Consider the following 26527-nt stretch of genomic DNA (forward strand, 5'->3'; position numbering starts at 1 on the left):
AATTGTTCTTTATTTCAATTAGTGTACACTTCATTTTTGACTGGAGCTTTTTTATGCCATTGAGGTTCTTCCTAAGTTCCTTGAGCATCTTTATAACCAGTGTTTTGACCTCTGCATCTGATTGCTTATCTCCATTTTGTTCAGTTATTTTTCTGGAGTTATTTTTCAGCTTATTTTTGTTCAGTTATTGATCTGTTCTTTCATTTGGGCCATATTTCTTTGTCTCCCTATTTTGGCAGCCTCCCTGTGTTTGTTTCTATGTATTAGGTAGGGCTGCTATGACTCCTTGTCTTGGTAGTATGGCTTAATGTAGTAGGTGTGTCCTGTAGGGTCCAGTAGCATAGCCTCCCCTATCACCCAAGTTGGGTACTCGAGATGTGCCCTTTGTGTGAGCTGAGAACACCCTCCTCTTATAGTTGAGCCTTGGTTGCTGTTGGCAGGTCAATGGGAGGGATTTACCCAGACCAGTCAGTTGCAAGGACTGGCTGTGATCACTGAACACCAACCTCTGCCCTCATGGAGGATCAGCTGTGCAGGGACAGGGTGGTAGTGCTCCAACATGGTCTGTAGCTGTCCACTGAGTGCACAGGTTCTGGGGTATCCTGGGTGGTACAGACAAAGGTCAGCCAGGACCTGTGTTCTGCCAGGGATCACCCTGCATGAGCTGTAAAGCCATCTGAGATGGCTGCTACTTGTGCTGGGCTTGGAGATCCAAGACAAAGCCTAAGTGTGGATCTAGGCTGGCTGCTGCTAGTTCCAAGCCTGGGACCACTTAGTAAGAGGTATTGGGGCTGGGGGCTTACTAAGGTCAGCTGTTGCTTGTTTGATAAGATTTAGGAAGTTGTACAGCATGAGCCAGGACCAGCCATTTATATGGAAGAGTCACAGTTAACAGTTTGGATGAGTCAATTTGGGTAAGACAGAATCTCAGGGGATCTCCAAGGTGGGCCAGGTTGATGGAGTTTCAGTTATGTCACCCACCTGCTGGCTCTGTAGCTCTGTGGGGGAGGGCTCAGAAAAGGGACAATCTACAGAAGATTCTACCTTTCTGTCTGGGAGAAAGCTGTCTCTCAGTTTCCGCCTTGATGCCAGCCAATTCAGTTCCTCCCTGTATGCTACTGATGCCTTTCAAGCTGCTACCCCAGTGCTGGAGCTCAGAGGGACTGAGTTTGAGTAAGTCCCTGTGTGGGTTCTTTAAGGGGAACTGTTTGGAGCTCCAAAAGTTTTTTCCACTGACTTAATCCCCACTGGATTTTGCAGTCAGAAATTATGGGCACTTATCTTCCTGGCACTGGAATCCCAGGCTGAGGAGCCGAGTGTGGGGCTGGGTCTCCTTGCTCCTGAGATATCCCTCCTGAATTCTTATCACCACACGTGGATGTGGGACAAGCCTGTTCTGTGTCTCTGCCCCTCCTACCAGTCTGGATGTATGTGGTTTCTTTAATTCTGTAGTTATCAGAATTCCATTCAACTTGATTTCTGATGGTTTTGAGTGATGGTTGTTCTATATTTTAGTTGTAGTTTTGATATGGTTGTGAGAGGAGATGAGCCATGTTTACCTATGCCACCATCTTGACCAAAGCCTAAGAAGTAGATTTTTTAAATATGAGGATATTTTAAAGAAAGTAATCACAAAGTTCAAATGATCATCTTCATATATACAGAAAAGGCATTTGACAAAATTTAATACCCTTTCTTAATTTGAAAAAAGTAGTAAGATAGTAATCAGTAGATACTTCTATAACATAATCAGATATTTTCAACTCAGCTACCTTATACTTAACAGGGAAACATAAGTCTGTGTCATAACTAAAATTGGGAACAAGACAACTGATGCTCACTATTGCCACTACTAGTTAACATTATGTTGGAGGTACTAGCCAAAGCAATTAGACAAGTGACAAAAAAATATTGAGGAGAAGTAACTGGAAAGAAAGTGAAGAAACCCATCTCTATTTGTAGATGATGTGGTTTGGAAAACCCAAAATAATTGGCTGAAAACTTAGTATAAACAACAGGAAAATTCATCAAGATAAACTTATTATACAGAAATTAATATATTTCATGTGTACAACCAACAGCCAGTTAGAAGATATAATGGAAGAAAAGACTCCATTTGTAATATCAACCAAGATAAAATACTCAGACCAATTAAGAAATGTACATGACTTACATACAAAAAATTTAAAATACTCTTGAAGGGCACAAAAGTAGACTTAAAAAATGGGAAGACATACAAAGACTGAACATTAAAAACATATCAATTTTCCATAGGTTAATTTATAAATTTAACATAATCCAAATAAAAATGTGTACTTTGTTTTCTGGTACAGTACTAGCCAAGTTAATTTTAAGACTCATATGAAAAAGGAAACAAAAAAGGACAGCTCCATACCTCTGAAAAAGAACAATGAAGAAGGACTAGATATATTAGGTATTAAAATATGTCACTAAGCCTCAGTCATAGAACTGTATGTTTTTGACATATCAGTGGAACAGAATAGAAATTCCAGAAGTAAAATTAAATATACATGGAATCCAGTTTGAATTAAAGGTGGTATCTCATTTTTATTGGGATAGATTTTTAAAGATTTTATTTATTTATTTTTACAGAGAAGGGAAGGGAGGAAGAAAGTGAGGGGGAGAAACATCAATTGGTTGCCTCTCGTACCCATCCCAACCAGGAACTGAACCTGCATCCCAGGCATGTGCCCTGAGTGGGAATTGAACCAGCAACCTTCTGTTTTGTGGAAGGATGCCCAACCAACTGAGCGACACCAATCAGGGCTGGCATAGTAGTTCTTAATTTTCATGTTGCATGAGAACCACCTTGGGAGCCAGTTAAAAATGCAGATTACTAGATCTCACCTCCAGATTCTGATTCTGTGTATGAATAATCTGCATTTCAAACATGGACATCTGGTCAGTGGATTGCATGGGGGAGGGAATGCTTATGTAAAGCATTAAACTCCCTGCTGGTGAACAGACTTAAAAAACTAAAACCAAATACTCATTATCCTGAAATTAAGGATATCATTGAGCTCATACCATACTATTTAGGTCACCAGGCACACAAGGTAATTTCCATCCTGGAAAAAAGGCCTAAGTTGTTTTGAGATTTCCTTCCCCTTAGACAACCTCCATATCCTCAATCTTAGCAATATTTTCTTTATTTCTAGATAGAGACTGAATTTCATTATCTAAAGAAAACAGTCTGATATGTTTAGAAAACTTCTGACTATTTTGTCATTGGTTCAAAATATATGAATTGAAATTTCTGATAATTTGAAGGGTTTTAAGTACTTTAATGAGGGGGGGGATAATTTTTAAAGTATGTTTGATGTTTACATCAAATACAGGTAATACAGGTAAATTCACATGGTTTAAACCCAGAAAGTGTAAGAAGGAATATAACAAACCCACCTAATTTTTTGGAACCTGACAGTTCCCACTGCCCCAACACTGTACTTCCTGAGTTTCTTTATTCTTCTATGAGCAAGTACAAATAAAAGTTCTTTTTCCTCACTCTTTTTATATGAACGCTAGCAAGCAATACATAGTTTTGCCTTGTTTTCTTCCTTTAAAAATGTATTTTGGAGATCTTTCTGTAGTTAATACACAGATATCATCTGCATTTTTTAAAAACAGCTGCATAAATTTTCATGATATGGAGATACTACAATTTATTTAACCAGGCCTCTGTTGGTGGACATTTGGGTTTTTTTCTAGCAAATGTTCTTGTTTATATGACAAGGTCTGTCCAGAAAGTATCAAGCCACATACTATGAAAAACACAGACATTTATTGAAGAAGATACAAGAAACATTGTACATAGGACAATGACACTTCAGTCTCCTTCAAATGACACCTGAGTCCCCTTGGGACCTCACACAGTTCTCCCAATTACCATCAGCTGCCCTGTCATGTTTTCCTGAATTTCATTGATAGTCTGAAATCTCTTCCTTTTCAAAGGTGATTTTAGTTTTGGGAAAAGCCAGAAGTCTCAGGGTGCCACATGTGGGCTGTAGGGGGGCTGAGTCATCTGGGTGATTTTATATTTCACCCACAATCTCAGCAGGAGACATGATGCGTGACCAGGCACATTGTTGTGATGAAGCTGCCAATCACTGGTTGAGGCCTTCTGAATCATCTGAGTATTTACTGCAGAGCAGTGCTCAAGCTTAATGCAAAATTTGATGCAGATTCATTGCTTCACTCACTCAGTACACATTCTCATCAACAGCATGTAGTACCCCCACTCACTAGTACAGTGAAGTCATCATTGTTCACACATGCCCATTCCAGTCCACTTTCCTTGGCTGCCAGGTTACATCAATGTTGTGCAAACCATTCTCTATATTTTAAAAAAATATTTTATCTATTTTTAGAGAGGGTGGGTGGAGAAAGAGAGGGAGAGAAACATTGGTGTGTGAGAGAATCTACTGGTTGCTTCTGTCATGCCCCCAGCTGGGAACCCAGCCCGCAACTCAGGACTGAGGTGCCTCTTCCCTGGCCTGGAATTGAAGGAGCAACCCTTAGGGTCATTGCACTGAGCCACACCAGCCAGGGCAGAACCGTTCTCTTCATGTTAACAATGGCTGGACTTTTTCTGGACAGACCTTGCATATAACCATACATCTGATTAAGATTACTGGAAGGATATGTCCCGTGCAGTGAAACTGTTAAACTAAAAGATACATGTATGTATTTGTAATTTGGATAGATACTGCCACCTCCACAAATGTTGTATCCATACTCATTCCCACCAGCAATAATTTCTCTCACAGTCTTGCTAATAGTATGCATCTTCAAACATCAGGAGAGGTTTTTTTGAATAATGGTTAATTTTAACTAGTAATGCTTTAAAAATATTTTGTTTATTTATTTTTAGAGAAAGGAAGGGAAAAAGAGAGGGAGAGTAACATCAATGTGTGGTTGCCTCTTGCATGCACCCAACTGGAGACCTGGCCCACAACCCATGCATGTGCCCTGACTAGGAATCCAACCAGTGACCCTTTGGTTTGCAGGCCAGCACTCAACCCACTGAGCCATACCAGCCAGTCCCAAATGTTAGGAGTTTTGCCCTGGCCAGGTAGCTCAGTGGATTAGAACATATATGTTCTACATGTGCCAAGGTTGCAGGCTACATACCCAGTCAGGGCACATAGAAGAATCAACAAATGAATGCATAAATAACTGGAATGACAAATCGATAACACATCCATGTTTCTCTCTCTTTCTGTTTCTCTCCCTCTCTTTGCCTCTGTCTCTCTCCCCCTTTCTCTCTGTCTCCAAAAATCAATAAAATAAAAACTGAGGAATTTTATCATTCTGTTACATGGTATACTAGTCAAGTTTTAATATGTATTTCTCTTATCTTAAGTGAGGATAAGTATCTTTTCATGTATTTCACTGTCTGGTCATATCCTTTAGGACTAAGTCATATAACAGATCTTTAATTGTAAGTAAAACTCCCAATACACTCTCATAGCAAGAATTCAGTGAAAGCTTGGTTCGAACTCACTTTAGCAGTCCCTTCCTAGCACAACCAAATGCCCTGGGCTTATCCTGTACCTACCTGCCAGCCCAGGAGCTAGAGGTTTATGGGACCAGTTCTTTTCTTAAGTGGGAGATGGTATTACAGCCCTAGGGCTGGCACTAGCTGTGCTCACTGCTCCTGGAATATATACTCTTCCCAGAATTTTCATCAGATAGAGTTAGGAAATATGTGCATGTCTATACACATATACATGTATGCACATTTGTGTGTGTATATGTGTGTATGCACCCATACATGCATATGTACCTGAAATATATGTGTATATATACAAGTTTTGTAAATGGTAACTGATAGCACTAATTCCTGTCCATTTCCATGGGTTTCTTGCCTTCTTTCATCCCACATCTGTATATTCATTTTTCCTAAGTGGGAAGCCTGATTTCCAACAGATCAACGCACATACTTCTCTTGTTCAACCCTATAATACGATACAGTGCAGAATAAATTCGCCCTTTCAACTGCACTACAGTATTTACTGTAGCTTGGTTTTTAAAAATGTTTTACAGAGGAAAACAATTGATTTTCCTTTGATATTTCTTTAAAAATCAGTTATTATTCAAATGAATTTATTGGAATTAGACTTTTATTGCCTAAAAGATTCATTGGAGCATCATACAAAAAAACTTTTTTTTAAATTTAAGTATGGGGTGGGCTTTACTCAACAATGCTTGCTTGCCTTTTCAGTTCAACTTTTCCAAATTCCAGTTTTACATGCGTCAGTAATAGTTGTGACATGCATGTGAACAGCTAAAAAAATCAAAACATGGTTTCAGCTGTTAGAAAATATGTCACCCTCTTAACACACACTTTGGCAGTGTCACATTGGGTTGAGTGCCACGTGGGACTGCAAGTTGTCTTAGGAGGGGATGGGGTTAGAAGTATGCACTTGACCAGCCAAAAAGGACAAGTCAAAAACTTACCTCACGAATATCCCTGAACAAAGAATCTTTCATATAAGTTTTAGAGCAATTCTTTTCAGAAGTTCTACTTAGACCTTTGATGACGATAGACTATTAGAATTTATCTAATGGAACATAGGAAATTTGGTAGTAGTTTCAAACTAGTAAAAAGTTTTTGCTATTATACTGGTCAGCTAGTCTTTCTAGAAATACCATTAGATGTGCACATTATATTGTATTCCACTCTATATTCAAGGACATTGCCTTTGCCTAGAATAACATGTACAATATCCTTCAAGAAAACATGGACCCTTAATCTAAAAGGTTGAATTTTGTTATAAATACCAATAGGAATCAGTTGAATGATTATTCTTGTGTGTTGTTTATATTAATGTTTCCAGCTTCTAGTAATTGATCATTCATAGTTTTCTCTTTTGTGTCAGACACAGGCATAGACCACCATGCTCTGCTGAAGCAGTTCGAGCACCTGAACCACCTGAATCCTGACAAGTTTGAATCTACAGACTTAGATATGCTGATCAAAGCAGTAAGAATAATCCAAAAAACAGTGACTTGGAGGTTTTGTAATTTAATACACATATGTAATGGTTACACAGATCTTTAATTTCACAAGTCAATTTCGATGAGGTGGTAATGTAACTATTCTCTTGTGTATCTTTAAAGGGAGGTGGCTTAACTTTTTATAGTACAGATAAAAATTTGTACATACAGGTCTTGTAATCTCCTAAACATAATGGTAAAATCCAACCCCCGCCCCCCCCAAAAAAACAACCAACTGTAAAACCTGACACCTAGCTTGAATTATAGTAGGGCTACTTACATTTTTTATTTAGCCTACTTAGTGTGAGTGTTCATAGATTTTGCTAGAGAAGCACTATTCTTTTCGATTAAAATTCTGCAGGGATGTTACATAATGTGGCATATGTGCCACATTCCCTTTCTTAAAAAACTTTAGAAAATCCTTTTTTTTTGTTTTACTTTCAGTTTTATTCAGATAATTGGCGTGTGACAGTGTTTAACTCTAGGTGTACTGCATAATGCCTTGACATTGCAGAATGATTACCGAAATAAGTTTTGTTAACATCCATCACCTCATACAGTTACCAAAAATTTTTTTTCTTTTGATGAGAGATTTTAGGGTTTATTCTCTTAGCAACTCGCAGATATACCACACAACACTGCTAACTCTGGCCACCGTGCTGTACCGCCATCCCCAAGACTCACCCACCTTATAACTGGAAGTTTGTGCCCTTTGGCCACGGCCACCCAAGTGCCCACCCTCTGCTCTGGTACCCATAACTCCCATCTCTTTTCCGATGAAATAAGTTTTTTTTTTTTTTAAAGATTCCACATATAAGTGAATTGTACAGTGTTTGTTTTGGTCTGACTTATTTCACTTAGCATGAGGACCTCCAGGTCCACTCATGTTGTCACAGACAGTACCATTTCCTTCTTTCTGTGGCCGCATTGATGGACACAGGCTGTTTCCATCTCTTAGCTATTGTACATAGTGCTGCAGTGGACATGGGGATGCAGATACCCCTTTGCCACAGTGCTTTTGTTTCCTTCAGATGTACACCCAGAAGTGGAACTGCTGGATTATATGGTAGTTCTGTCTTTAACTTTTTGGGGAAACACCTTACTGTTTTCCACAGTGGCTGCACTGATTTACAGTCCCAGCAGCAGTGCACAGAGGTTCCCTTTTCTCCACGATCTCACCAGCATTTAGCTCTAGTCTTTCTGATGACAGCCATTCTAAAAGGCATGAGGTACTATCTCATTGTGGTTTTGATTTGCATTTCCCTAATTATTGATGTTGAGCACCTTTTCATGTACCTGTCGGCCATTTGAGCATCGTCTTTGGAAAAATGTCTATTCAAGTCCTTTGCCCATTTTTATATTGGATTATTTGCTTTTTTACTCCTTCCCATGTTGTTTTTGACCTTGGGTCCTTTATACATGTTCCTCGATGATCCTTCCCCTTCTTTCCCCTGTTATCCCCTTCCCTCCGCCTCCACCCTGGTCACTATCAGTAAGTTCTTCATTTCCATGTCTCTGGTTCTATTTTGCTTATTTGTTTGTGTTGTTGATTAGGCTCCAGTTATAGGTGAGATCATATAGCATTTGTCTTTCATCACCTGGCTTATTTCCCTTAGCATCATGCTGTCCAGGTCCATCCAGGCTGTAAGTCATTGCTGAAACCCATGTCAAGAGGCTTTTTCCCTATGTTTTCTTCTAGAAGTTTTATGGTTTCAGGTCTTATATTTAATCTTTAATCCACTAAGCGTTACTTTTTATATGTGGTGTAAGGGGTTTAGTTTTGTTCTTGTACCTGTGAATATCCAACATTTCCAGCACCATTTATTGAAGAGTATCCTTGGCTCCCTTGTCAAATGTTAGTTGATAGAAAATTCTGAAACTCATCTGGCCTCAGGGATTCTATCTAACTGTCTATCTATCTATCCTCTATTTATGCAATTAGAAACTTATGAATTGTTTATTGCTGGAATTTTCCTTTTTTTAACTTTAATTTTATTGTGGACACTGTTACAGATGTCCCCATTTTTCCTCCCTTGCCTGCCTCCTCCAGCTTCCCACCCCTTGCCCCCAGCCTCAGGGATTTTAGATAAGAGTTAGCATACCCCTCATGCTGTGCTGTACAAGCTACCAAACTAACAGTTCTTGCCTGGATGTTATGACACTGAGTTAAGTGGTTAGAAACTTATCTGGTTTTCTCTTGTCAAAAATGAGACAGTCCTTCCTTCTTCTTTTTTAAATCAATGTATATATTGCTTATGAGGAACTTCCTAAACTTTTAGTTTCTTTGAATGCCTGCATTTCTGATAATAATAATGACTGAAATAAAGTGGTAGAATCGAAAAGGAAGGGTGCACTCTATATTTTTTGGCCCTTCTATAGTGTATTCTGTTAGAAAATATGCTATGTGTAAGAATGGCTTTATTTGTGTTTTTCAAAGCATACCTTTTAATTTAATTTAAATGTTACTTTATAGGCTACTAGTGATCTGGAACATTATGATAAGACTCGACATGAAGAATTTAAAAAATATGAAATGATGAAGGAACATGAAAGGAGAGAATATTTAAAAACGCTGAATGAAGAAAAGAGAAAAGAAGAAGAATCCAAATTTGAAGAAATGAAGAAAAAGCATGAAAATCATCCTAAAGTTAATCATCCAGTAAGGACCATGACTTTATGAAATCATAATTAGAGGAAAATACTTTGTTCCAAATAGAATTTCTTCCTAAGTTACTGGTACTTAACTCTTGATTCTTAGTTCTGAAAAGTTCCTCAAATTTCTGTTGTATTTTGAGTCTATACTCATGTAGTCTGTGTTTTGTTTTGAGCAGTTTTTTTCTTTCTTCAAAACCAACTCACAGGGCAGCAAAGACCAGCTGAAAGAGGTGTGGGAGCAGACCGACGGCCTGGACCCCAACGACTTCAACCCCAAGACGTTTTTCAAATTACACGGTAACATGTTTATACACGTATTCATACTTCTGTCTGCTACTTGAAAACTTACAGGTTGCTTTACTCTTCATATTTCTGCCATGGTCTGCTATTGAGGCCTATCTACAGTAAATGTTAAGAGCTTTTCCCTAGGGTAGTATAATACTCTTTGTTGCTGATATGCAGTATAAAATGTTTTAGATCAGTAGCTTTGCCTTTATACCTATTTTTATTAAAAATTTTTTTTTCAAGATTTTATTTATTTATTTTTAGAGACAGGGGAAGGGAAGGAGAAAGAGAGGGAGAGAAACATCAATGTGTGGTTGCCTCTCATGGGCCCCCATCTGGGTACCTGGCCTGCAACCCAGGCATGTGCCCTGACTGGGAATAGAACTGGTGGCCCTTTGGTTGGCAGACCCATCTCAATCCACTGAGCTACACTAGCCAGGGCTTTATACCTACTTTTGCTCTTATGTCATTATCTATAAAATGAAGTGTCTCTGTGAGTAGGTAGGTTATATCTAACAGTATTTTTGTTACCATATTAAAATTTACTTTTATAGCACATTGCTTTACTTTATATTTTTTGAAAAAATTGTTTGAGTTTTCTAAAAAAACTATGGTAAACTATAAATAAGTGAAGTGTTATCAATTGGAGTGATCTGTGGCTTCATAAAGAAAGAAGGCTTTTCTGCAGTGTATCGATGCTTCATGTCAGCACTACTTTTGCAAACCATTTGTAAATAGTTGTATTTTAATTATTTATTTTCTAAGGCATTAAAATCAGTTTTTTGCATTGGGAACTTTAGATGTCAATAATGATGGCTTCCTCGATGAACAAGAATTAGAAGCCCTATTTACCAAGGAGGTAATGAGTTCATTAAGTATTTGGGTTTTTGCTCTCTCTTTCTCCTTCTAGTTTCTTTGTTTTATGGTGTTCTAAAATTTTTGTTTTTAGTTGGAGAAAGTATATGACCCCAAAAATGAAGAGGATGATATGGTAGAAATGGAGGAAGAAAGGCTTAGAATGAGGGAACATGTAATGAATGAGGTATGTTTTTAAAGTTTTAAGATATAGTACTTGTATGGATTATCAAGTTGTAATAAATTTTAAAAATATATTTTATTGATTATGCTATTACAGTTGTCCCATTTCCCCCGTTCACTCCCCTCCACCCTGCACACCCTCTCCCACTCACATTCCCCCACTTTAGTTCATGTCCATGTGTCATAAGTTCTTTAGCTTGTACATTTCCCATACTATTCTTACCCTCTCCCTGTCTATTTTCTACCTACCATCTATACCACTTATTCTCTGTACCTTTTCCCCCTCTCTCCTCCTCCCACTCCCCTGTTGCTAACCCTCCATGTGATCTCCATTTCTCTGGTTCTGTTCCTCTTCTAGTTGTTTGCTTAGTTTTGGTTTGTTTTAGGTGTGGTTGTTAATAATTGTGAGTTTGCTGTCATTTTACTATACATGTTTTTATATCTGCTTTTTCTAAGATAAGTCCCTTTAACATTTCATAAAAAGGGCTTGGTGATGCTGAACTCCTTTAACTTGACCTTATCTGAGAAGCACTTTATCTGCCCTTCCATGCTAAATGAAAGCTTTGCTGGATAGAGCAATCTGGGATGTAGGTCCTTGCCTTCCATGACTTGGAATACTTCTTTCCAGCCCCTTCTTGCCTGTAAGGTCTCTTTTGAGAAATCAGCTGACAGTCTGATGGGAACTCCTTTGTAGGTTACTGTCTCCTTATCTCTTGCTGCTTCTAGGATTCTCTCCTTCATTTTTACCTTGGTTAATGTAATTATGATGTGCCTTGGTGGGTTCTTTGTTGGGTCCAACTTCTTTGGGACTCTCTGAGCTTCCTGGACTTCCTGGAAGTCCATTTCCTTTGCCAGAATGGGCAAGTTCTCCTTCATTATTTGTTGAAATAACTTTTCCAATTGTTGTTCTTCGTCTTCTCCTTCTGCTATACCTATAATTCTGATGTGGGAACGTTTATAGATGTCCTGGAGGTTCCAAAGCTTTTCCTTGTATTTTAAAATTCTTATTTCTCCATTCTTTTGTGTTTAGTTGTTTCTTTCTTCCTTCTGGTCCACTCTATTGTTTTGAGTCCCAGTTTCCTTCCAATCACTATTGGTTTCCTGTGCATTTTCCTTCATTTCTCTTATTGTAGCCTGCATTTGTTCATCTAATTTGTGACCATAATCAACCAATTCTGTGAGCTTCGTGAGCACCAGTGTTTTGAACTGTGCATCTGATAGGTTGGCTATCTCTCGGTTGCTTAAAAGGATGGGGCTTTGATTTGTTCTTCTGTTTGAGCCATCTCTCTCTCTCTCTTTCTTTTTTTTCTTTTTTTGGTCTGGTTGCGCCTGTTATAGTAAGGGGTGGAGCCTTAGGTATTCACCAGGGCTGGGCACCTCAATCTCTGGGTTATGGGCTTGTATGTGTAGGCGGAGTCAAGGGGGAACAATGGCACTTGCTTCGCTCTCTGTGGGACCTCAGTCCCTTCTGCTGCTTCCCCAGAGCAAACTGGGCCCCTCTCGTGCCAGTTCCCATGTGAGTGGGCTTGTGCATGCTGTGTCACCCTCCAAGGACCTCTCCTGGGAGGCTGGGTGTCTCTCCATGCACCTCAACTCCCATAGGAGTCCTCAATCAGTGTTCCAAGGCTCTATTTCCCAGCGCTGGGATCCTGGGTTGCGCGCACTGCCTTGCTTTACAATTGCTGCCTCAGTGGGTCTGCTGTTTCCCACCCCTGAGCAGGGGTCTGCCAGCTGCCGTTTGCACGCACAGGGTCCACCCTCTGCTGTCTTGCCCACCCTGATTGCCTTATGTGCCCCCAGATGCCTTACTCGCTGGGTCCCAACTCTCTCTGCTCTCCAGGCAGCGAGCGGTGCCTGGCTGCCTGATTCCACCCCTTCTACCGGTCTGGATGAACGGGTGTATTTCAACTTCTTGGTTGTCCGACTTCCATTCAGATCTATTTTCTGTCAGTTCTGGATGTTATTCTGTTTCTAAATTGTTGTTATTCCTATCTGGGTTGTACGTGGAGGAACGGTGTGTCCACCTATACCTCCATCTTGGCTGGAAGTCCAAGTTGTAATAAATTTTACCACAATATTGAAGGCAAATTTACAGAATTGGTTTTTACTTGGATTTTGCATTTATGATCCAAAATATTCAGTAGGTTCCCCTTACTATAAATACATTATTTGTAGCTCCTTTAAAATATATTTTTTAACTTTATTGATTTTTGAAAGAAATAGGGTGGGAGGGAGAGAAACCGAGTGAGAGACAGACAGACAGGCAGACGTTGATTTGTTGTTCCACTTATTTATGCATTCATTGGTTGATTCTTGTGTGTGCCCTGATCAGGGATTGAACCCGTAACCTTGGTGTATACGGATGACTCTCTAACCAACTAAGCAACCCAGCCAAGGCTTAAAAGATTAAGATGCTGTTGCATATCAGCTATAAACATCCTTTTGGAAGTAAAAAAAAACTGTAGTCTAATATTTGGTATATTAAATGGCTGTTTTAATTTTTGATAAGAAAATCCAAATACCCAGTACCTAAGTGGTTTATACCAAATATTTATTTCTTGTTTACATCACTAAGCTGAAAAATCTCATTTAGACATCAAAAGCAGGGTTTTGCTTGAATGATTTTCACCTGATATTGATGAGTTGGGATTTCTGTTGACTACTGATATCCCAGGTAGCAAATGAATTCCTTTTTTTTTAGATTTTATTTATTTATTTTTAGAGAGAGTAGAAGTAAGAAAGAAAGAGAAGTAGAGAAATATCAGTGTGTGAGAGAAACATTGATGGGTTGCCTCTCAGGCTGCAACCTCAGCATGTACTCTGACTGGGATTTGAATCAATGACCCTTTGGTTCACAGGCTGGTGCTCAATCCACTGAGCCACACCAGCCAGGGCACAAATGGATTTCTTTTCGAGCATTACTTTTGTAACTGAATTTGTGATAGTTTACAAGAGCCATTGGAGGGTTTAGAGAGGTTGTAAACTTTTGTTTTGATTTACTTAGTTGTTTGTTTTTAAGAAAAAATGTTGACAGCATTTTCACTTGACTCTGGCTAAACAGTCCTCTTACCTGAAAGGTTATTTTTCTTGCCCAAACGCTTGGCTTCAACAGACATTATACATGGTGTAGTGAGGAAGGAAGACAGTAGTAGCCTTACCAGTCACATCAGCAAGTTCAACTTAGTGATCTAATGGGGTATCAGGGATGTAGATATTTCATAGTGTTTTCAAATTTGAATTATATGGAAGAGAAAAATACCTATTTTCTGATTCTAGTATGATGCCGAGTGTTCTGTTTTGCTTTTTTTTTTTGTTTCCCCCTCAGTGATTTGTGGACGTGAGGCTAGCCCTAACTGCTGTATGTTTATGTAGTAGCATCTACTGCAAGACAGTTTCCAGTGTCTTAAGTAATACGAGAAAGAGTTATTTGATTTTACTACATTTTCCTTTAACAGGTTGATTCAAACAAAGACCGATTGGTGACTCTAGAAGAGTTTTTGAAAGCTACAGAGAAAAAGGAATTCTTGGAGCCAGATAGCTGGGAGGTAATAGAACCAACTTGAAATGGGCCGTATGGTTCAAGAAATTCTACATCAATCCTTTCTACTTTTAACTTTTATTCCCCATTTATGTATGCATGTATCATCTTACTATTTTGGCTTTTCATATAAAATGTCACTTTAAAATAAGGAACTTGAGTTCTTAGAAAGGTTGCAGCAATTGATCTCTTATTTGTAATAACATTACATATTAATAGAAGTCTTTTAGGAAGGGAGATTTCTTTCTTCTTTTGGCCTTACTTTTTAGATTTTTTTAAAAGGATTTTTTTCTTTACCATAAATATCTGATTGTTTGGGGAGGGCAGATTTCTTTAGAAGTGTTTTTAAAATAGTAAAATAATGTTCATTCTTAAAAATTAGAAATACAAATACATTTAAAGAATAAATTAGAAGTTACCTAGAGGTAGACACTAAAATTATATATTGTGTTATGCCAATATAGAAATAGTATGTGTATTTAGTATATGCCTTTATAGCATACAATGTATAAACAGTGTACAGTCCCATTTTTAATTTACATATACAATAAATTCATAACTATATACTGTGTCCAGAAAGTATCCAGCCACGTACTATGAAAAAGAGGCATTTATTGAAAAAGATACAAGATACAAGAAACATTGTACATAGGACAATGATGCCTCAGTTGCCCTCAAATTAGGTTTCCTGGGACCTCACACAGTTCTGTTGATCATCATCAGCTGCCCCATCATATTTTCCTGAATCTCATTGACAGACTAAAATCTCTTCCCTTTCAAAGGTTATTTGAGTTTGGGGAAAAGTGAGAAGTCATAGGCTGCCAAATCTGGGCTGTAGTGGGGCTGAGTCATCTGGGTAAGTTGATGTTTCTCTAAAAACCTCTAAACAAGAGGTGATGCCTGAGTGGGCACATTGTCATAACGAAACATGAGAGAAAGAGAGAGGAAAGGACAGGGAGAGAGAGAGGCACATTGCTTTGTTGTTCTACTTATTGATGCATTCATGGGTTGATTCTGGTATGTGCCTTGGCAGGGGGAGCGGACTTGAACCCACAACCTTGGCACATGGGGATGATGCCCTAACCAACTGACCCACCTGGTCAGGGCCTTAGGTTATATTTCTAAGATGTTTTTTCTTACTTTTTGTTTCTTTTTAGACATTAGATCAGCAACAGTTCTTCACAGAGGAAGAACTGAAAGAATATGAAAGTCTAATCTCCTTACAAGAAAACGAACTCAAGAAAAAAGCAGATGAGCTTCAGAAACAGAGAGAAGAGCTACAGCGCCAGCATGACCAGCTGGAGGCGCAGAAGATGGAGTACCATCAGGTCATGTCGTGTGAGAGGACTGTGGCGTGAGGGGCTTTCCCAAAAGCCCGTGTTGTCGTAATATTTCAGTGTAGGATTAGCTATAGTATTCTGAATGTTGGTATTTTTTAAAATTGCTATGTTGAATATTAATCTAAATTGTAGGTTTGAAAATCACATTTTGGAAAATAATGTTCTTTGAGTGTGTTGTGATTTGTCAAAAGTCACACGTATAAGAGAAAAACATGAAATAATACTGCCTTTTAAAACATTCTTTTTCCACTCCCCAGGTTGTACAGCAGATGGAACAAAAAAAATTACAACAAGAAATTTCTCCATCAGGGCCTGGTGGACACTCTCAGTTCGAGCCACGTATGTGATTTTTTTTGCTTATTTCTTTGCTTAAGGAAATAAAAATGCTGAATAAACTGAAATCCACATTTGTTATGAATATAATTTCAAATTATTAATATCTATGCTATTTTCTATATATTTGTGGAAATAAAACACCTTGTATTACAAAAAAAAGAAAAGGCTTCTATAATATTTTTATGTATCTGTACATTTCAAGAGCTGTATAATTTGATATCCATATTTACCATGAAGTAATTCATTTCAACATTGTTTATAATTCTTTCTTATCATTTATTGATATCAGAGAACATGCTTCTTTCCTATTTATTTATTTATTCAGTTAGTTATTTTACTATAGCCTCCATTCTGACTTTATTAACAGTTATAGTTTTACAACACTTGGTACTGTAAGCTTTCTCCAGGCAGACAGAGTATCCATTTCCATAAAAGTTGCAGGTAAAGAAAACACAGGTTATTTGCATAAGCCTGTTGAAACATTCCAATGTGCATAATCCCATCACTCTTTCTGTTGGGTGAACAAGCTTTCTGTTCTCTCAGTCTAATTGTAGCCCACACCAAGCCTTCACCAGTGGGGCTCTCATGTCAAAAAGTCCAGAAACTTCTGTTCTCCACCTCCTGACCATCTTACCCACTCTGGTGCAAAGGCTTTGGCTCCTCCTCAGGGAGGGGTCAGATCAGGGCACCCTGGTCCTTTGGTCGGCCTTCATCTATATTCACCCCCCTAACCACTGCTCCACACAGTTTCAGGAAAAATGGCTCATCATCATCTTTGAAGCGTGGCTTTCAAAATGTCTCTCCAGCAGGTTAAGTAAAGCAGCCTTGTTTGGGGCCCTCAAGGTCCTGCAGGAAAACCAAGCTGGGGCGGTGAAGCCACTCTTCATTACTGACCCATCCAGTTGAGCAGCTGCAGTTAAGCTCTGCTGGGTCCCCCAGGGTGGGGGTGCGGTCTTCACAGATGCATCTTCCCGTGTTCTAAGCTGTTCGTCCCACTCTCAAAGTTGTGTGGCATTGGCAAGCAGACCTTGACTTTTCTGGTCCATTTGACGTGGAAGATTTATGTGGGAGGCCCTTTTCCTTCACACAGATACGTGCTAAAAAAATCCAGCTTGCTGTCTAGTCATCCAAAATGTGAAGACAGGAGGTCAAACACCCAGATTTCACTTAGTTTTTCAGCGTCTGCCATAATATCTTTCAGAAGTAGAATGATCTGCTGTGTGTTTCTGAGCTCCTAAATTGGGTTTGTGTTCAACATGGTTTTTTAATCATGATCTATGATATGCTAAGTGTATTTAAAAAAACAAATATTATTTATAAAAGGACACTCAGAATTAAGGAAGATACTTTTAAAATGAGAGTATATGTTTTTTTTTTAACAGTCATTTAATGTCCGAGGTCGTCACTCACCAGAACTTGGAAGAAAACTATAACATCAACATCTGTGTCATCTTCTTACCTCCCTTCCTCTTTCTCTACTCAATAAATATTTTAAAGCATATATGGAATAAAGGAGGACACGTTTTGTAGGAGAACACATGTTGTTTTGGACACACATATTTAAAGATTGAAGTCCGTCAGAACCAGGAAGGAAACTCCGTATCTGCTCTCACTTTCATACCTCCCCCTTTTTCCTTTGTTCTCCTTTGGCGCTTTAGTTAAGGGGCCTTCTGCCACAATGTAATGGAACTCTCAGTAACTGTTTAAGTGAGAAAGCTCTGTCTCTTGCTTTGGAAAGAGATTGCCCTCACTCATGAAAATAGATATTCTTTTATCAGTGCTTATCATCCCCTCTCTTAATAAAAGTCTCTTGGATGTTCATAATTCTCCTGAGAAGGCCGTCACATCCCCCAGTGTTTCCTGGTAACTTCCCCCTGACTTCCTCAGCTAGAAATTCTTCTGCTGAGTGGCTTTTGCTACCACTTCGAATCATTTTTCATCCACAGTTTTGCATTATACTCTACCAGTTAAGATCAAGTTTGCTACATATAACCAAAAACCAAAGATAACAATGGTTTAAACTAAGTAGGAATTTTTCCTTTTATATAAAAGAAATCTGTAGGTAGGTGGTGTGCAAGTTCCTGCCTTTCTGCTCTGCTCTCTTCCAGGCATGGGTTTTATCCTGTAGTTACCCCATCCGCACTCTCCAGGATTGCTTTGGGAGGCAGTGGAGGAGGGCAGGAAAGGAACTTTCTGCAGCTGAACCAGCCTCCTGATGCAGTTTTCTGGGTAACCAAGCAGCATTTGAACTTTCATCTCATTGGCCAAACTGAGTCACACAGCCATCTCGCTGCTAGAGAAGCTAAGAAATCCTTGTGGCAATGTGGCCAGCTAAAAGTTAGGATTTTTTGACTGAAAAATTTGGGAAGAGACAATATTTGGTAGGCAACTTTTAGTTCTAACCTAGACAGCCTTATTGAGTACCTAAATATCTGTGTACACTCGTCTGAGACAGGAAATGCTTCCCCCACCTCGAAAGAAAACCACCAAAACACAGCCCATTATTACACACAGGTCAAAGACTAGGATATCTGGTGGTCTACAAAACTGAAAAGCAAGGTACCTGCCTCATGAGTGCCCTCTGCATCATGGTGGGATAGGTACAGGACAGCTGCCATCAAATGAAGCTTTTTGAAAAAGGGAAGGTGGCAAACGTGCAATCACTGATCCATAGTAAGGTCTCTCTGCTCTGTTCGTAAACACATTCCCTGGCTTTCCCATGAGGCAACTCCTGATTCACCTTTCTGGGAGGAACTCCCTCGTCTGATGTCCTCAGGGGCCCGAGGCATTGCTCTCTCGGTAGTCTTTATTGCCCATAATTTTTTAAATGCACATCTGAGTGGGCATTGGCAGAGTGCCTTTCTTGGAGGCTGGACAGTTCTAGCACTTCCAAATAACTTCCCGTTTTTTGGGTTAGGGGGCTTGGGGATTGCTTTTGATAGTAAGAGGCTCTTGTAGGCTAGGTTTAAGGTTTTTATTTTGATTTTTGGCAAAACTTGGCCCTAATAAGTTAGTTTTTGGGTGTTTTCTTCACTTATTACCATGAATAACCACCAAGATGATGTGAAGGCATAGTTTTTAACGAAGGAACCATGTTTACTTGCTGGCTTCTGTGCCCTCCCTCTCCACAGGGATCTTAAATGAATGGCCCCTACTGGGTATCATATACAGGACAGGCTTGGATGGGATGACAACAGGCTTTATTTGATCTTTTTCCTCAGGATGGCTCCCCTTACTGGGCAGGAAATTCTTAAGGGAGGGTCTTGAAAAGGTTAAGGAAGTTTTAGCTGCTTCCTCAGAACCTGTACTTATGGAGTATGGTAGTACTTGACTTTATCAGTTCTTCAGGGCTCCAGATTTGGGAGTCTGTCCATTTGTCTTGTAGACAGACAAGTCCCTCAGCAAAACTCTATGCCTTCCCATCTCTGCAGACTTGTTAGCCTTAGCCTGCCTGGCATCTGCCTTGTAGGACTGTGCGGAAACGGGCTGAGGCAGCTCCCTCGTTCTACTGCCAGCGTTCTACTGCCACCTTCTCTGGTACCTTGACTTAGGTTGGTGTGAGGTCTCATGTCCCAAAGCCCAACCTTCTCAACTCAGCACGCTTCATGTGTCAGATCCTTTTACTTGCCGCACCTTCCTTCTAGCTATCAAGTTCTGTATCAGTCAAGATTCTGGGTCCTGGGTAAGGGAATCTTCCTTAGTTGTTAAACTGAATGGTATTGGTGAAGGGGGATAGGTAGCTCACAGCGTCTTCAAGAGGGCTGAAGAAACAGAACCTAGAATGAGCTTCTAGGAGGTGCATCGCAAGAGAGGGATCCCAAAGGAGCTACTGCTTTTGGATCAATGGAGAAGCTTCCTGCCATCTTGGAACGCTGCCTGCTGCATGAGGAAGATGTGAGCAGTGGGCAGCTCCTGAGCTGTCACACCACGGCCGCCCTGCTTCGTGTGGGCAAAAGCGGACACTTTGTGTGCCACCTCTCTCCCCGTGACTCTGTTCCGGGTGAAAGTCTGGAGTGAGTGCATCCCACTGTTGGGCCAGTCAGGCCTGGAGCTGTAGCTGCAAGGCAGGTTGGGAAATAATAGTGGTTAATTTTCCTACCTCTGCAGTACAGGAGCGCACGTTTAAAGTTTTGAAGTGAGCCAATCCACTGCAACACCTCATAAGTATACATTGTTTCTCTTCACATTGATAATGTTTAAACTCTTAGTCCTCATTTCACAATGTTTTTTTGTTAATTATTGCCTATTCCTCCAAACATACTTCAGACTTTTTCCTTCAATCATGGATCCCAAAATTAAGTATAGCAATCTAGAAAAGTTCTGCTTATATTCAGCTTAAAAAAAAACCCCCACAGAAGTCACTCAGCCAAGTAATGCTACTTTTTTTTTTGAAACGAAGAATTCCTATCTTTATTGTTACATTGTAGGAAATATTAAAAAATGGTCTGGAATATCCTTGTATTGACTACTGTATCTCCTGAGGTACACTCTTTTAGATGGTAGATTGTGGTTAAATTGGAAAGTTGTTGAAGAAGAACTTAGAGAAATTTCTCAGAATGCCTTTTTCACATGAATAAATGATAGATATTAACCTATCCATACCTCACAGTTTTCCAGCAAATTATTATAATTTATATTATTTTAAAAAGAATCGTTAGCTAAAATTACTTATAGACTTAAGGAATTGTAGTTCTGTGAGTCCTGGGCATTTGTAAATGAATATTATTTCTTAGAAAGTAACTAATGGTACTTTCTCTGGTCCTGTTAGAAAACATTGGTTCTGTGTTTAATTTATACCATTCTCCTTCACACCTTATTAGGCATTAGTCTTTGCTTTAGCTGATTTAGTGGTATGTATCAGCAATTTGGGTTTTGCTTCATATATGAATTTTCATGAAACATGTAAATTTTATAGTATACTTAGGTCTATATAATTAAAATTTCATTTTAAAAGATGATGGTCCACTATAATTTTTAACACTCACTAAAGACAACTGCAGTGTAGAAAGAACAGTAAAAATCCTTTGAGATATGCCTGTATATTTATTTTAACCAAGACTTGTTCACAACAGCATAATTTGAAATCACTAAATGTGTTTGTAGAGTTAGGCAGAAAAATAGCTCCATTTCATTTTTCCTGACATCTACAGTTTTCCTCACAGAGCTTTTAGCATTCATTTCAACCCATGTCAGGCATGCTCTTGACCATGAACGTCACCTACCTGCCTGGTCATTGCCACCCCTTGCCTGTACTCACCTTTCATGCTCGCCCTTCTGGTGGCCTTCAAAGCTCTGCATGCTCTTGTGAACGAGTTTTCCTTTGTTTGTAATTTGTATGCAATCTACTGTAGACAATAGCTTTGACTTTTCCTGTGCACATTTTCTTACCTCCTTTTGTTTTATCCTTAGTGATATTTCCCAAGACTTTCCAGGATTATGAGAATGTATCTTGTAATTAAAATGTTAAAGTTTTATTTTTATAATTCTTAACAATTTTGCCACACCAAGGAATTTTAAAATGAGAAATGATTTATCTTCCTTGTGATTTTAAAGTTACGACTTTCTGAGTGCTTTAAAATTGAGAGAAATGTAAAACTTCATTAAGTTCTCTTTGCCATCTCCCTGTGAACCACTGTCTTAAAATGTTATTTTTGTTCCATTTTGGTCCATTGAAAAGTCCCCTTTTAGTGACATGAGAGGATCTGTCACTTCCTTCAGCCCCCAGCCTCACTTGGGACCCCCTGGGTGTGGAGTGGGAGACCCGTGTGCGGCCCGGCCCCTGTCTGTTCTGTGTCACGCTCGTCACCTGTTTTGCTGTCTGCTCCTGCCCCCCTGCACTTGTTCAAGGGATCCGAGTTTGTTTTACTTGTGCATTTTACTCTTTCTGCTTAGGGGTTTGATACTTTGTAAATATTTCCTTATTAGAGTATTGGTCTTGGAGATAATTTCCTTTAAGAACATATTGATAATTTCCTTAACAAATATGCCAGCCCTTTGATGTTTTAAACATTATCAGAAACTGTCATTTTTGTGTAGTGATTGCTTCTTATGCTATCGAATTGAGTGATGTTAAATAATAGTTTAACAAATACATTGTGTACTCCAGTAGAGGTTTTCTATCTCATAGTTGTTAATAAAATTTTTTTTTAATAGACCAGGACATGAATCCGGCAATGTTTGATTAGAAGAGAAGGAGCATCATTCATTGTTCCTTCATTACTCTTGCCTGGGTGATCTGAGTTTTAACTAAGTTCTTTCCTTTCTAGTACTCTCCCATTTTCCTACTTCCATACTGACTTCTCCATGATTGTATTTTTTTAATGTATTTTTTTTTGAGAGAGGGGAAGGGAGGGAGAGAAGCATGGATCCGTGGCCTCTCACACTCCCTCAACAGGGGACCTGGCCCCACAACTCAGACCTGTGCCCTGAATGGAACTCATGACCTTTTGGTTTGCAGGACGATGCCCAACCCATTGAGCCAGGCCAGTCAGAGCTCCATTATCACATTTCTAACGCACTGCCCTGGTCACTGGAGAAAGCTCTGAGAGTGTAGGATGTTGTAGCTCCCCTGCTGGCTGTCTTGAAGTTCCATAGCCACCAGCTTCCTGGGGCTTATTTTCAGGTCTTTCCAATGAATTTTCCCTTTCCCTCACAATCCCCAACTATCTGCCTTTTCTCTAAGAGGGTCTGTTGTACTACTAATGATTACTAATTGAGATATTGATGCGACAATATTAAAATAGGATTAATTTCCAAAAGGTGTATGTCAAAGATACAAAAAGAGGCTAAGTGCTTTACCTGAAGGACACTTGGAAGCCAGTTAATGCCCCAAGTGACTATTTCACTCTTTTGGGATGGCTGAGGTGACGTCTGGGTAGTTCTGTCCGCACCTCTGTTTAGTTTCAGGGCCCCAGGATGGAGGGTGCAATCCTGCCGTCAGGGTGGACGAAGGGAAGGTTCTTCTTTCTCTGAAGCTGTTAGTCCAGCATCCACTAGCCCCCATGGAAGTCATAATAAACTCTTTTCAATTTCAAAGGGTCTGTCTGTGTTCCAATTAATATAGACTCTAAATGAAATATCGTATTTTTGGAAGGCATGTGTTTGTGTTTGTATGTAACATTGTGCTTAAAATAGGTCTGGAGGGAAGACTGTTAGTTATTGCATGTCTTCTGGAATGTAAACATGAAAAATCTTTTTTATCATTATTGCTTTTCCTTTTTATGAAGGAGACCAATGCTGCTTAATCCATATTATACCAGTATTTATTATGTTATAAAAACCATCTAATAATGGTGATTTATGCCTTTTCATCCTATTTGAAAGTCAGGATTATGCCCTAGCTGGTGTAGCTCAGTGGATTAAGCAGGGGCTGCGAACCAAACGGTCGCTGGTTCGATTCCTGGCCAGGGCACATGCCTGGGTTGCAGGCCAGGTTCCTAGTGAGGGGTGCTGGAGAGGCAGCCACACACTGATGTTTCTTTTACTCTCTTTCTCCCTCCCTTCCCCTCTCTCTAAAAATAAATAAATAAATAAATAATTATGTCAGGATTGGAAAGACCTTTTACTTTGTTGTTACTAATTTGAGGAGATTTCAAAAATTTTTAAATTTAAATGTTGAATGAAAATTTAACCTTTTTTAAATATGTGGCCAAAAATATTCTGTTAATTTTAAACTGGAAAAATGTTAGCAGTCTAAAAGTGTACTTAATTCTTCATGGGTTATTCAGATAAGTGGACTATTTTTGAAAATACGAGGAAATGACTGGATTTTAGCTTGATCAGGAAGGCACAGACTTATGCAGGTTTGTCATATTTGAATTCATTTGTTGACTGTATGTTGTCAAAATTCTTTCAGTGCAATATTTGTCAGAAAGTATTCTCATTATTTGTATATGCTCGTTTTTAACTATGTTAAATGTAACATCAGAACAAGGTATAATATTTCATGTAATTTTTTGGGAAGAAGACAAATTCGACAACTGTTGAAAGAATGCATTGTTTGCAGAACACTAACATTACAGAGTCATGGAGTCTCAGGCCTCGGAGACCGTTCACCCAGGAAGGAGCCCCTCACGCAGGGCTTCCCAGGAGACTCCTCGTTAGTGCCCTGCTTCCATTCTTCCAGTGACAGCACGGACGTGTAGTCACAGTGGTTCCCAGGTATGTCTGCATAAGGGGATCACCTGAGAGCTTCGAAACATATGGATGCCTTTGTCCCATCTCCAGGGATTGTGGCTCCATTCTTCTGTAGCGTGGCCTGGGCTTTGGAAGTTCCAAAGGTCTCCAGGTGGTGCTGATGTGAGGATGAATTTGGCAACTGCTGACCAATCACGTGGAAAACCACATCCACTTTTTCCAACATCAGAGAATCTACCCTGGAAACCTGGGTAGAGGAAACCTGACTAATGTTATGAAGGTTCTTCTACCAGCATTTAGGTGGCACTCCAGAGGACGTGTAGCTACACACATGCACACTCCAGTGTTTTATAATATGGAGAAAACATGTATTTCCACTTACATTCAAGAACCATTTAATATGGGACTAGGTATTAGGACCCTGGCTCTGTCATTTTCTAACTACAGTTGACCCTTTGAATAATGTGATTTTGAACTGTACAGTCCACTTAGGTGTGGGTTTTTTTCTCAATAAATACTGTAAATGTATTTTTTCTTCCTTGTGATTTTCTTAAAGTTTTCTTTTCTCTAGCTGCCTTAATTGTAATAATATAGTACATATAACATAGAAAATATGTGCTAATCTATTGTTTATGTTATTGGTAAGGCCTCCAGCCAGGGAAGGCTGTCAGTAGTTAAGCTGACAGGGAGTCAAAAGTCACACATGATTTTCAGCTGTGCAGGAGGTCAGCACCCCTAACCCTTGCATGGTTCAAGAGTCAACTGTGTATGATGTTTTTCCTTCTAAAGTCTAGAGGGAAAAGGAGTTTCAGAATGTGAGTGTTCAATTTTTTGTCTAACTTTTCAGTTTGAAATCATTTCAGACTCGAACAACTTGCAAAAATGGTTCAGAGAATTCCCATATCCCTTTCATGCAGCTTGTCCAAATGGTAACATCTTACAGTGTTATTAAACTCAGGCAATTGAAATGAATACAAATCTACCAACTCATCTGCAAATTTTGCCAACTTTCCCACTAACATTTTTTTCTAGGCCAAGAGCTAATCCAGGATCACACATTGCTTTTAGTTGTGTGTGTTTGTGAATGGTAAATTTGAAGAAGAAACCACACCTAACCAAAAAAATTACAGGAGTACAAATAATCCTATTATGCCCATTTCTTTATGCATCAGTTGTTAGCATCCTGCCACATTTGTGCTAAAGCTTTCTTTTGTTGTGGAATTCTTTTTTCTTTTACTGAAGGACTTCAGAATTAAGTTGCAGACATTGTCATCCTATACCCTAAATAGGTGAGTATTTCCTAAGAACAAACACTGTAACCCTGGCTGTGTTGCTCAGTTGGTTAGAGTGTTGTGCCGATATACCAAAGTTGTGGGTTGAATCCCTCGTCAGGGAAGGTACACAAGTAAGTGGAACAACAAATCCATGCTTCTTGCTCTCTGCCCCCTTTCCTCTCTCTCTGCAGAATCGATTAAAAAAAAAAGAACAAAGACATTATTTTGTAATAACCATCTTATAATGATGAAATTCAGGAAATTTAACATTGTTACAATACTATCAATCTTGCATACATTAATAGTATCCACCATTTGTCTCAATACTATCGTTCATAGGAACTTTTTTCACGATTTAGGATTTCATCCAGGATTAAGCTTTGCATTTAGTTGACGTGTCTCTTTCATTTCCCCTGACCTGGAACAGCTCTTCAGCCTTCCTTTGTCTTTCATGACATGGATATTTTTGAAGAGTACAGGTCAGTTGTTTTATAAAGCAAAGGTTTTTAAAAAACATTTTATTTTATTTAGTTTCAGATAGAGGGGAAGGGAGGGAGGAAGAGGAGGAGAGAAACATAAATATGTGGTTGCCCCTTGCACACCACCGACTGGGGACCTGACCCACAACCCAGGCAGGTGCCTGACTAGGAATCAAAAGGAAGAAATTCCCTTTGGTTCACAGACTGGTGCTTTATCCATTGAGCCACACCAGCTGGGGCAAAAACAAAGTTTATGAGAAAAAAAATCAGTCCTAAATGGGTTGGACATTTTCGTTCACAAGTGTTGTTTGTTGCAGCTTCTTTCAACGGTACTGGTCTTGATCAGATTTCTGAGGCTAAGGACTATGCTTTACTCACCTCCTGACAGACCGTAGCAGGCAGAGTACAGGAGATGGTGGCTGTGCG

The 26527-nt window shown here is 39.3% G+C and overlaps 1 protein-coding gene across 10 annotated transcripts in view; it reads left to right on the forward strand.

Annotated features, from left to right (window-relative positions):
• Positions 1–17713, forward strand: part of LOC123809956 (nucleobindin-2) — a 40399-nt gene extending 22686 nt beyond the window's left edge. For 9 of the 10 annotated variants that reach the window (XM_045825200.1, XM_045825195.1, XM_045825199.1 and 6 more), the window contains 9 exons: positions 6903–7006; positions 9494–9679; positions 9882–9972; positions 10761–10819; positions 10910–11002; positions 14454–14543; positions 15694–15864; positions 16134–16215; positions 17595–17713. In XM_045825200.1, the coding sequence (XP_045681156.1) occupies positions 6903–7006; positions 9494–9679; positions 9882–9972; positions 10761–10819; positions 10910–11002; positions 14454–14543; positions 15694–15864; positions 16134–16215; positions 17595–17602 (884 nt within the window). In that variant the 3' untranslated portion in view covers positions 17603–17713. Of the gene's footprint in view, positions 1–6902; positions 7007–9493; positions 9680–9881; positions 9973–10760; positions 10820–10909; positions 11003–14453; positions 14544–15693; positions 15865–16133; positions 16278–17594 lie in introns of those variants that run through there. The other variant, XM_045825193.1, reaches the window with a different exon arrangement.
• Positions 17714–26527: the final 8814 nt, after the last annotated feature.

This window comes from Phyllostomus hastatus, unplaced genomic scaffold (assembly GCF_019186645.2).
Source record: "Phyllostomus hastatus isolate PE091 unplaced genomic scaffold, TTU_PhHast_1.1 phas_scaffold_585, whole genome shotgun sequence".
Classification (NCBI taxonomy): domain Eukaryota; kingdom Metazoa; phylum Chordata; class Mammalia; order Chiroptera; family Phyllostomidae; genus Phyllostomus; species Phyllostomus hastatus.